Source organism: Haliotis cracherodii, unplaced genomic scaffold, assembly GCF_022045235.1.
Source record: "Haliotis cracherodii isolate W230 unplaced genomic scaffold, xgHalCrac1.p SCAF_18, whole genome shotgun sequence".
In the NCBI taxonomy this organism is placed as follows: domain Eukaryota; kingdom Metazoa; phylum Mollusca; class Gastropoda; order Lepetellida; family Haliotidae; genus Haliotis; species Haliotis cracherodii.
The window spans coordinates 17,354,534-17,367,632 of NW_027266273.1; the positions used below are offsets into that span (position 1 = coordinate 17,354,534).

The following is a 13,099-nucleotide window of genomic DNA, read 5'->3' on the forward strand; positions in this document are numbered from 1 at the left end:
GGAATACTGTTCAAACTGGCGTTAACTAACTAACTCACTCACTCACTCACTCACTCACTCACTCACTCACTCAATGCTTACTTGCACTTTGATCTTGAAGTTGGTAAGGGGTGTTTGATATGGCGAATAAGGTAACATGAGTATTATAATACAATCTGGCTGAGGCTTTTTATTGTAAATTTAACAATCAGCGAAACCTCATTAACTAGTCCTGAGTAGCATTGAAAATATATCAACTGATCCGAAGCTCAAATACCGACATGTAATAGTTAACCTACAATGCTGGTAATGAGCTGCCGGGACCTTCCATGAAGTTCTAGTTAAAGGGGTGTGTCACTGCATACAACAACAACAACAACAACAACAACAACAACGACAACAACAACAGTGGAATGATCCTTTGGCGACAAGTTTTTCTAAGTTTCAGGATTCAACCAACTCGAGTCAGAGAGCCAAAATCATAATATAAAACAGTTTCATTATATTTACTTTTGCACTACTGCACTACAAATATAAAATAACTAACTTTTTTAAAATGGTTCTTGATAAACCGCATTGTATGAAGTCGGTCATCTTCTTGAGGTAAGAGAGTTAACTGACTATAAAATTCCAGTTTCCACCCTTGCCGAACAAGGCTGGTATTAGGGAGTTACATTTTGGCTGGACTAACGAGTCTATGCATAGTCCAATCAAAATTGTGCAACAAAATCGAAATCCGGTTCGTAAACTGTCATGCAGATTTCGGTTGATTGCAGGATTTGCAAGGCATGTGCACCACCAACTCGTTATCAACAGATATTTTCCAAATCTTTTCATGTTTTTAATAAAGGTGCTCACGTGATTTGATGCATTTCACGATACAGACCTTGATTACTGATCAGATCATCCTGACTGGGTGTGGCCATTTTGTTTGAAGCAAATGCAACAGATACGAGAGGTGGAATCTGATTGGTCCATAGGAGAGGCTTAGAAGGGACAGAACTCGTAATAGCCACTGGTGGCGCTACGATCGAGCCCAGGAATTCCAGCGTAGTTCGGCAAAGGTGGAAACTGGACTTTTAAAGTCAGTTGACTCTCTTGCCTCGGGAAGATGGAAGTCAGTCCACTGCTAGATAACAAAGCTTTTTCAGAAATAAACATGTATGTTACTGTTAGAATACCAAGTATTTTGTACTTCATACAAAAATCTACAGTAGTAGCCTTCATTTTTCAATTTTCAATGGCCCAAACAAGGTCATGCCAAATTAAAAAAGAATATTGAGCTACACAAAATTACTTCTATTCTGACCTTCAGAACAAATTGGTTGGCAAAATATCTGTAAACCAAAAAATATAAAAGGTGTGGATTTATAACAGGGATGCATGTATTGCGTAAAGAATAAATATGTCTACACAATCATTAAATTACAATATCACAGCGTATATAATTTAAAAAAGAATATGAAAACAATGGTAAAGAAATATTTAAGGTTGTTGATCCAAGATGATTTCGAAACAATTGCCTTCATAAGTGAATAGAAATAGCCTTCTGTGCAATGGAATTGTCATACAAATGTAAAAAATTGTAAAGGCAAATTTATTAGGAATTGCATATGAGGCATCTTCATGAACTTATTAAAAATACAACACAAAACTTCCATAGACACTATCATACTGTGTCACCATGGCCTCATACACATCATGAAAATGCAGATCAATAGATTCTTTGCCAATGTTGATAGGTGTGTGAATATCACAAGAATCCATAACTATTGTATATTAAGGACTTTTGAACATTTTGGGCCCGTGAAGATCCGGTGTAGAATAGGTCTTTACCAACCCATGTTTTCAGTAAAAGGTGACTAGGCTTGTCGTAAGAGGCGACTAATGGGATCAGGTGGTCAGGCTCGCTGACTTGGTTGATGCATGTCATCAATCCCAATTTCGTGGATCGATGCTCATGTTTTTGTCAATCACTGGATTGTCTGATCCAGACTCGATTACTTACGGCTGGAATATGGCTGAGTGCGGCATTAAACAACAAACAAACAAATTCGAACATTTTGTCACAATGAAGACTACTATATCATTTAGTCTGACAACCCTTCTGTCTCCCATATATCTTCATCTGCTTCAGGGGGCATGGGTGGCCCAGTCGTCTAAGGCGCCATGATTCGCTGTGCAGAGTTGCGTCCCTTTTGCACGCCAGAAACCTATGATTGTGGGTTCGAATCCCGGTTCGCCCGATTATGTGTCTAGGTTTGTCAGCACCATACCCGTGCTCGTGGGTTTCACCGAAGTGGTAAACGTCTGAGACCTGCATCACTTCGGGCTTTCCTCCCACATTGAGCTGACATGCCGCGATATAACTGGAATACTGTTAAAAGCAGCGTTAAACCCAACTCACTCACTCACTCATCTGCTTCAAGCAGCTGCTCCTCATGTAGCCTTTGTGTGTAAGCCATGAAATAAGCCGCCTTGTGGTTGTCATCTCGCCTCACCTCTGCAGGCTTCTTGTTATCCAACATCACTTCTGTTACCTTGTTATTCCCATCTTGCCTCTCTTCAGCCACCTTGCCCTCTGTGAGTTTATCTCCTTCAGCTGTTTCTTCAGACTCGTGAGGTGGTATTGGAAGCACCATCTCAATAACAGACAGATCAACAAGTTCATCCTTGGAATGCCCTTTTGGTACTGGGAAATCAAATATGATCGGGTTCTGGATTGGACGATAACCCTTTGTACACATTGCTGCGTTGATGAACTCTGTTTGTCCATCTGTGTAGGCTCCATAGCCTGGAAAACAGAAGTGGTTCACAAGAGCATGACTTCAGGAAACAAATTTTTGTGAGTATTCATGAAAGACATTGTAATACATTGTCTCAGACTTGTGAAAGAAATAACTGCCATGAGATTGGAATCTGGCTGTAATGATTTTGTGTCAAGTCCCTGAAATAAGCATAGCACCAGATGAAATAAGCATAGAATCAGATGAAATAAGTATAGAACCAGATGAAATAAGCATAGTACCAGATGAAATAAGCATAGAATCAGATGAAATAAGTATAGAATCAGATGAAATAAGCTTAGAATCAGATGAAATATGCATAGTACCAGATGAAATAAGCATAGAATCAGATGAAATAAGCATAGAACCAGATGAAATAAGCATAGAACCAGATGAAATAAGCATAAAATCAGATGAAATAAGCATAGTACCAGATGAAATAAGCATAGAATCAGATGAAATAAGCATAGAACCAGATGAAATAAGCATAGAATCAGATGAAATAAGCATAGAGCCAGATGAAATAAGCATAGTACCAGATGAAATATGCATAGAACCAGATGAAATATGCATAGTACCAGATGAAATAAGCATAGAATCAGATGAAATAAGCATAGAATCAGATGAAATAAGCATAGAACCAGATGAAATATGCATAGAACCAGATGAAATAAGCATAGTACCAGATGAAATAAGCATAGAACCAGATGAAATAAGCATAGAATCAGATGAAATAAGCATAGAATCAGATGAAATAAGCATAGAACCAGATGAAATAAGCATAGAACCAGATGAAATAAGCATAGTACCAGATGAAATATGCATAGTACCAGATGAAATAAGCATAGTATCAGATGACATAAGCGTAGAATCAGATGAAATAAGCATAGAACCAGATGAAATAAGCATAGAACCAGATGAAATAAGCATAGAACCAGATGAAATAAGCATAGTACCAGATGAAATATGCATAGTACCAGATGAAATATGCATAGTACCAGATGAAATAAGCATAGTATCAGATGACATAAGCGTAGAATCAGATGAAATAAGCGTAGAACCAGATGAAATAAGCATAGAACCAGATGAAATAAGCATAGAACTAGATGACATAAGTATGGAACCAGATGAAATGTGCGTAGTTCCTGTACCCTCGGACCAGCATGAGCATAATGGATATGGCCATTAACCCCTGGGCCCTTGGTTACCAACCAGTTATCTGTCCTTAATCCCTCACTTTTCTTTCATTGCACAGGGATACATGCATACTTGCATTACAGGACACTATATCCTCTAACGTCAATCTTACGTTAGGTTTTATGTGAACAAAATTTCCCATATACTTTCCTTTATTACTTAAAGGGTTAGAAATAACCAAATTCATAAAAATTCTATGTGAACTATTGCAAATATCACTTCACACGCACCAGGATATTGTTGTCGTCATTCGAATCTTATTGTAGCATAAGGTCGGAATGACATCACACTAGAAAAGATGTCAGAGCTCAAGAATGTTGACGTCATTCAACAAATTGTGGTTTTCTAGGACAGCGGTGGTGATCAGTGCATTTTTCTAAAGGGGAGCTCAAAAGAATTAACAAATAATGGGTAATAAAGAAATTATTATACTCGCATCTGTGTCAAGTATTTCACCCCGAAACTTGTGTAAGAGTTCATACATTACCCTCGCTCTTGCTCAGGAATTCTGACACCCGTTTCATAAAATTTGTATGACAAACAAGGAAGTATAACAATCTCTATACATATGCCCAGTCATACTTTTACAGTGAGTGAATATGGTTTTACGCCGCTTTTAGCAATATTCCACCAGTATTACGGCGGGGGACACCACAAATGGGCTTCACACATTGTTCCCATGTCGGGAATCGAACACGAGTCTTTGGCTTGACGAGTGAACGCTTTAACCACCAGGCTACCACCAGGCTACCTGCCCCTCATTGTTTCACACATATGCCAGTCATACCTTCATGTATATGCCCAAACACGTGGTACTTGGGCCGCACTCGGTTCCATACAGTGTTGAGCAAATCAACGCATCCAGCTGGGCGGCCATTGTGTAGCGTGTCTCCATAGCCTGCAGGGAGAGTGTACGACAGTTGAGGGAGCGCAAGTTAAAAAAAAATACACTGACAATGCATTGATATTTGAACAGTGCAATATGGACCAACAAACTTGATACTTAAGTTAGTGAGCTGAGGATGCAGCTTAAAGTGAGTGAGTGAGTGAGTTGGGTTTAACGCCGCTTTTAACATTATTCCAGTTATATCATGGCGTGTCAGCTTAATGTGGGAGGAAAGCTCAAAGTGATGCAGGTTTCCGATGTTTACCACTTTGGTGAAACCCACGAGCACGGGTATGGTGCTGACAAACCTAGAAACATAACCAGGGCGAACCGTGATTCGCACCCAGAATCATAGGCTTCTGGCATGCCCAAGGGACGCAACTCTGCACAGGGAATCGCAGCGCCTTAGACGACTGGGCCACCCGTTCCCCCCAGCTTAAAATGAGGTGAATCATAATGATTACCTATTTGGGTGAAACACCAATCTCATTAAAATCAGATCTTAGTTCTTGCTACCGCTAATCAAAGATCTGAGGACATCCCATTGCGGGCCATGTCCGAACGACCTTTCATCTGACCAATCAGAGCATCGCTTATCAGATCATGAAAGTGACAGTTGGCATGTGATTTTTGATCGTGCAACCTCAAAAAAAACCCTACACAGGGTATTCTGAACGAGAGTTATGGGCTTTTTGTCTGTAATCTTATAACATAGACCATCTATTAGCCATTTCAGAATGTTCTTTTGTTCAGTTTTTAAGTTTTTAATTGAGTATATGTCAAAATACGTTTCAAAGCATAGTTGCCAGTTTGAAACTAGTGCCGTATAGCTCGATGAAGCAGCCGTCTGATTGGCTATTGCCAACTTCTTGCTAGTCATTCCATTGGTCTGTCAAAGTTTGTGAAAGTTCGGTCTGACGTCACCCGTACTAGGATGTCCTCAGATCTTTGTTTAGCGGAAGCGAGAACTAAGATGTGATTTTAATGAGATTGGTGAAATATACGAGCACAAGCACTTGTGGTCATTCCTAGAATCATGACTTGGGTTAATTCCAACCCATGACCTGCAGATCCTGGCATGGCTAAGGGGCTCAACTCTGTACAGCAAACTGCAGCACTGCGCTACCTGATCCACCACACTTGAATAAGCACACAAACTTCCAGGTATGGTAATATTTACAGGCGACTACTGACTTGGTTGATGCATGTCATCGTATCCCAATTGTGTGGTTCGATGCTCATGACGTCAAACACTGTATTATCCAGTCCACATTTGATTATTAACAGACCGCTGTCACATAGCTGGAATATTGCTGAATGCAGCGTTAAACAACAAACAAACAAAAAACTTCACCACTGCATGAAGAAATGAGACCTTTTCTACTAACAATGAGTGACTATGTTTATCGTAAGAGGGGACTAACGGGATCAGGTGGTCAGGCTCGCTGACTTGGTTGATCCATGTTATCGTATCCCAAATGTGTTGATCGATGATTATGATATCACTCTCTGGACTGTCTGTGCAAGTCGGCCCTGTATCTAATGCACATTCTTCACACCAAACTATTCTTGCTCTGTCAACTAACATATATATAGCGGATTGCTTTAATGATAGATGTATGTGTTACCCATATCCTCACTCACCCACTGGTGGACCATGTGTCATCAAAATATCGGTATCCTCTGGAATGAGGTTCCATCGTCGGAGTAACGGTATTCCACGGAAAAGAGTGAAGGCATTACTCTGACATAACCCATTTTTAGGGACCCTGCGATAAAAACAACAACAAAATTTTCAGTTGTCTTTTCATATTTATGTACTGCTTACAGGAGGACCATTTAACATTATAGGCTTGGGGGGAAAACCAGCTCACCAATACTTGTGTAATTACTTTTACACTCACTGAACCAGCAGAATAATATCTAAAAGTAACAAAATCAGTGATGCCAGAAATCTCTGCTAAAAGCAGAGTCCATTGTACTAGTCTGACTACATTAAAAAAGTGTGTTTATGAATCACTATCAAATAGTGATGACACCAGGGCCCACTTGCACAAAGCGATCTTAGCGCTAAGATGATTGTAACTCCCATATTTTAACATAGGCTTACATTAGCCTTAGCGCTAAGATTGCTTTGTGCAAGTGGGCCCAGCTATTTGCGAAAAAGTGAGCACAGCCTGCCCCAACGGTGCCACCCATCACAAACACAAAGTCAGAACAACCATTGGTTGATATAAAGTCAGTCCAACAATCAAGGTTGACAAAAGGGCTGGGAAAGGTAACTCGAGTCCTCGGGTCGGGTGGGTCCTGAGAAGGACGCGGGTACCAACAGCACTACGTGGACCTGTGGTTTGTCAGGTGATATATTGTTTAACGACAGCAAGGCTTAAAAACTTGAAAGAATTGGTTCTCAGATAATGACTTTTGAAAACATGGTGCGGGCAGACTGTGTTTTTTGTTTAGCTTGTTCAAACTAGTATGTAACCAAGTAAACAGTTGTGTACCATCAACCTTGCAAAGGACCTCCCTACATAAAAAGCATACAAAGTTCTATTGCCGCCATGACCACAACACGAGATGCAAAGTAAAGCAGTGCACTTGTAAAGGGAAGTAACTACGTGCTATATTGGATCGCATTGTGTTTAAGTATTAGGACTTTTTTATTTCTTTGAAAATGGAAATATAAACAGAAGTCCTGCAGACATGCTCTGTGGTGACACTACAAGTCACAAATCATAATGTTCGCATTTCTTTCTGACTATGCACTCATTTCATCTGACTTGTGTATGTTTGAGTAAAGCTTCAGTCAACTTCAGTGAATGCATATCATACCTGGATCAAAATTAATTTTGCAAATAATCCTAGCAAATTTGGATTTGTCCCAGCCCTTGTTGACATGTCTGCAGACAATCAAACTTGGTGTCATGTCAGTGGGACACCCTGACTAAACAGCTGCAACAAAATGACAAGGTGAGGATGTCCCAAGTAAGAACAACCGCCTCCCTGGTCTAGAGTATAGACCGGAGAGTGGTAGGTCGCGGTTCGATCTCCGGCCGCATCATACCAAAAGATGTTGAAAGATGGTCTTTGTTGTTACCCTGCCTGGCGCTCTGCATTAACAGGCTTAAACAAGGACTGGTCGGCTCGGAGTAAGTATTCTGTGTCTGAGTGGGGTATTCATGTTAAACTGTGGCATGGTATCTCATTGAGCTGTCACTATAAAATTGACATTAGTCCGGATAAGTACACGCAGACACACACACACATGCATGCACGTCGCTATATAAGTGCAATAATCATGGACACGATGTTAAATCACATTTCACCTCACCAAGTAGGAACACCATTCACTGTAAATCAATACAGAATTTCAAACAGATAAGTGCAAACACTGGAGTATTCTGATGTTATCCTACCACGGTGCGCCATATATCTTGATCCCATACACTTCCACCATGGCGTCCTGGAGGAAGGTGAAGTTGGTGAGCAGGTCGCGACTCTTCTGGACTGTTTCTGCAGAGCTACTGACCGGGTCAAGACAGCCATCATGGTTACCTGCGATCAGCAGTTTCACTTTGTGGGGAAGAGAACCTGGAACAAACAAGATGGCTACTGACGCCTCCAACTCATAATGTTCTGTCTATTAGGTGTAGGGGGAGATTCTGGAACAAATGAAGATGGCTACTGACACCTCCAACTCATAATGTTCTGTCTATTAGGTGTAGGGGGAGATTCTGGAACAAACTAGATGGCTACTGACACCTCATACTCATAATGCTGTCTATTAGGTGTAGGGGGAGATTCTGGAACAAACAAGATGGCTACTGACACCTCCAACTCATAATGTTCTGTCTATTAGGTGTAGGGGGAGATTCTGGAACAAACGAAGATGGCTACTGACACCTCCAACTCATAATGTTCTGTCTATTAGGTGTAGGGAGAGATTCTGGAACAAACAAGATGGCTACTGACACCTCATACTCATAATGTTCTGTCTATTAGGTGTAGTGGGAGATTCTGGAACAAACAAGATGGCTACTGACACCTCCAACTCATAATGTTCTCTCTATTAGGTGTAGGGGCATATTCTGGAACAAACAAGATGGCCACTGACACCTCCAACTCATAATGTTCTGTCTATTAGGTGTAGGGGCATATTCTGGAACAAACAAGATGGCTACTGACACCGCCAACTCATAATGTTCTGTCTATTAGGTGTAGGGGCATATTCTGGAACAAACAAGATGGCTACTGACACCTCCAACTCATAATGTTCTGTCTATTAGGTGTAGGGGCATATTCTGGAACAAACAAGACGGCTACTGACACCTCCAACTCATAATGTTCTGTCTATTAGGTGTAGGGGGAGAACCTGGAACAAACAAGATGGCTACTGACACCTCCAACTCATAATGTTCTGTCTATTAGGTGTAGGGGCATATTCTGGAACAAATAAGATGGCTACTGACACCTCCAACTCATAATGTTCTGTCTATTAGGTGTAGGGGCATATTCTGGAACAAAAAAGATGGCTACTGACACCTCCAACTCATAATGTTCTGTCTATTAGGTGTAAGGGGAGAACCTGGAACAAACAAGATGGCTACTGACACCTCCAACTCATAATGTTCTGTCTATTAGGTGTAGGGGCATATTCTGGAACAAACAAGATGGCTACTGACACCTCCAACTCATAATGTTCTGTCTATTAGGTGTAGTGGGAGATTGTGGAACAAACAAGATGTCTACTAACACCTCCAACTCATAATGTTCTGTCTCTTAGGTGTAGGGGGAGAACCTGGAACAAACAAGATGGCTACTGACACCTCCAACTCATAATGTTCTGTCTATTAGGTATAGGGGCAGAACCTGGAACAAACAAGATGGCTACTGACACCTCCAACTCATAATGTTCTGTCTATTAGGTGTAGGGGCAGAACCTGGAACAAACAAGATGGCTACTGACACCTCCAACAATATATTCGTCGATGAGTAAAATAGTGGAATATAGTATCTGACTACTGTTCGTCTTGGAATATTTAAGGATTTCTTCGTTTTTTAAGAAAAATGGAAATAAAAATGAAACATCAAACGAGCTTTATGATGATGTGGGCGGTGCCTGAGAACCAAGACTATTATGTTTTTTAGCTTAACATATGGTGTATAATCATTGATCTAAGATCACTTTGTAGATATACTAGCATGGCTAAGAATTTCAGAATAATATTGATTTTAAGAATTTTTCTTCTCCCTTGCTTCCATACAAGGTTACACACAGTACATTTTGCACTTAGACGATTATAACTCAGATACTTTAACAATTAGTGTATAATCATGGATTTAAGATCACTTTGTGGAATGACTACAAAGCCAGTACCACAAACCATCCTTACCATAATATTGGTTGAAAATTTCTACTTCTTCTGTGTTGCCATACATCGTGAAGTCGCCAACATGAAGGAGTACATCGCCTGGGGGGATCACAGCAGACAGGTCGCTGTGCCGCTCCTCATGTCTCACGTGGGTGTCGCCAATACAAACAAAGCGGATGCAGTCTTTTTGGATTGGAGGATATGGAAACAAGGGTTTCAGCTTTTCAACTCTCCTCTCAGTTTTCAGCTGTTTCCATGCCTTACTTGGTGAGAGTGTCAGTGGATGGACAGGGATTTTCATGGGTCTTGTCTGGTAACTAGACTCATCATCTCTGTCATGGTATTTCGCAAAAATGTTCTGCTTGATCCGTTTAATCATGCTGCTAGATCACTGAAAAGATTTGTATGTTAAAAATCTGATTGCTGAATAAGAACATCACCTGATTGCTTCCACTTTGGCCAATGTTAGGTCAGTGCAACACAAATATTGTTCATCACTGCTTTGTGTTGTAGAATAACTACATTTCAGCATGAAATATTAATTATTGCTGAATAAACATATTAATTCAAATTATATATCCATGAAATCATATAGATTTTTCAGTGTTTTGTTGATATGTAACATGTCCCAATGCTGAATAATTTGGCCTACAATAAAATGACACCCCTGTTACATGACATGAAGTGTCGTATAAACAAACACAGCGCTGGATGTTTCAAATGTTAAATCTTTACAAAAGCATTTGTTATTCAATCAATCTCATAAAAAACCAGATCTTAGCGGAAGCAACAACTAAAAGATCTTATTTTAATTAGAATGTTAATTAGGTCTCATGGCTCTTGCTGGGTATCTGATTAACCATAGGAATATATATCTACCTGCACGAAAAAACTCTAAACCCATTTACCCATCTCTCTCTCTCCCTCTCTCTCTCTCTCTCTCTCTGCGAGTATATATATATATATGTATCTCTCTCTCTCTCTCTCTCTCTCTCTCTCTCTCTCTCTATATATATATATATATATATATATATATATATATATATATATTCCAATGGATAAACAAACTTGTGTGACAGATTTCATTTCATATTTGGAAAATATTTTATGGGTGCTTCATACAACTTGTCCTATCAGGAAATATTATGTTTACCTTATAATATTACTGCCTACTTTTAAAGTAGACCATGCCGGTAAAATCGGGTGATAGGCAGTATAGTACTTTCTAATAAACATGTCGAGGTAAACGATTCAATAACTAACGATAAGTTTCGCTTACCTGTCTCAGTCAGTGTTCTGTTTTCCTTCCGAGTAATCACCTTATTTACTGCATGTCATTTATATAACTGGCCGACCATGAAACTACTTTGTGGGTTGTCGTCGCCTTCCTGGGTGAACCAAGACATGTTTCATAGCCCCGATTTCCCCCCATGTATGTACGCTGCAATTTTAACATTGTTGGTACGGTTGGAAGTGACAAGCCGGAAACTGAATGAGACGGCATAGATCTATTAATAGCAGCGACTCATACAAAGGGGCGCAACTCTGACAAACGCAGCCGTAATGATTGTTGAAGACATAGTATATTAATACGTTAATACGTTCTCGGTCAATATTGTTTTTCTCGGGTCTTTAAAAACAGGTATTGACCCCCTGAAAAGTGTTTAATTGTATATGTGATTGACCCTCTACTGACCGCGGATGTATTGAACATTAATATTAACACCTTCAACCCCTCCCACCCATCCACACCCCCTCTCCCCCCGCCAACACACACACGCACACGCACACGCACACGCACAGTGATGCTAAATGGTCCTGCGTGTAGGGGTTATAGCCGAGGGGGTGTTTTCACGCACATGTGTGGTGGCACGTGGTCCTGTGTAGTCCTGTGCGCAGCGCAGAAGTCACAAATTCAGGCAAAGCAGCGTTCTTCGCAGAGTGTCCCGGGATGGGTGACCGTCTTTGGCAGATTGGGTCCCGAGATCGATTTCTCGGGCTTTGGTCCTGCCCCACACCCAAGCACATGTAACACATTTAGTGTCTCCCTGGGCATATGTTCGAAATGGATCTCTGTGCACCCAGCAGGGTACCCGGTGGGATGAGATAGCCATGTTGCTGTTTGGGCGTCCTTACTCATTTTTATGTTTCTCATCTTCCAAGGTTTTCATAGAGGGGAAGAACGATTGGTGAAAAACTCAAAATGGTCCTTATTGCAGAATACCTATTCAACCCAAAATGTTCCATATTGCAGAATACCCATTCAATCCAAAATGTTCCTTATTGCAGAATACCTATTCAACCCAAAATGTTCCTTATTGCAGAATACCTATTCAACCCAAAATGTTCCATATTGCAGAATACCTATCCAACCCAAAATGTTCCTTATTGCAGAATACCCATTCAATCCAAAATGTTCCTTATTGCAGAATACCTATTCAATCCAAAATGTTCCTTATTGCAGAATACCTATTCAACCCAAAATTTTCCTAATTGCAGAATACCCATTTAACCCAAAATGTTCCTTATTGCAGAATACCTGTTCAACCCAAAATTTTCCTTATTGCAGAATACCCATTCAACCCAAAATGTTCCTTATTGCACCTATTCAAGGTGGTCAAATCTTACAATGTGCTACCACAGGGCTAACTGTGTACAGGCTCAAGGCTTTGAAGAACTACACCAGTTATTTGACAATATATGCACTTGTCTGGCTGACTACTGAGAGCAAGTTGAACCTTTGTGGAAAAGGATATTAGAGGTAAGCACATGAACTATCACCAACCAGTCATATTGTAATTAAAAAAACATTCTACCATAGACTTATGTCAAGTCACAAATGCTGCATAAAACATGTTCGAATCAGTTCTTAAATCACT

General features: G+C 40.3%; 1 protein-coding gene across 2 annotated transcripts; it reads right to left on the reverse strand.

The window, feature by feature from the left end:
• Window positions 1-2,390: 2,390 nt before the first annotated feature.
• Window positions 2,391-11,680, reverse strand: LOC139465323 (UPF0046 protein C25E10.12-like). 2 transcript variants are annotated; one of them, XM_071247022.1, is made up of 6 exons: window positions 11,500-11,680; window positions 10,242-10,611; window positions 8,268-8,439; window positions 6,493-6,617; window positions 4,750-4,860; window positions 2,391-2,773 (listed from the first exon to the last, which is right to left on the reverse strand). In XM_071247022.1, the coding sequence occupies exons 2-6, from the start codon at window positions 10,597-10,599 to the stop codon at window positions 2,391-2,393; spliced, it is 1,149 nt and encodes a 382-aa protein (XP_071103123.1). In that variant the 5' UTR covers window positions 10,600-10,611; window positions 11,500-11,680. The 2 variants fall into 2 exon arrangements, with proteins under 2 accessions (XP_071103123.1, XP_071103122.1); XM_071247021.1 differs by having other exon boundaries at window positions 8,265-8,439.
• Window positions 11,681-13,099: the final 1,419 nt, after the last annotated feature.

Excerpts from the sequence above, each read along its gene's own strand:
- LOC139465323 (XM_071247021.1), bottom strand. The coding sequence starts at position 10,599 with ATGATTAAACGGATCAAGCAGAACATTTTTGCGAAATACCATGACAGA. Across the intron at positions 8,440-10,241 it reads AATTTTCAACCAATATTATG|GTTCTCTTCCCCACAAAGTG; the intron begins GTAAGGATGGTT and ends TGTTTGTTCCAG. Across the intron at positions 6,618-8,264 it reads AAGATATATGGCGCACCGTG|GGTCCCTAAAAATGGGTTAT; the intron begins GTAGGATAACAT and ends TTTTTATCGCAG.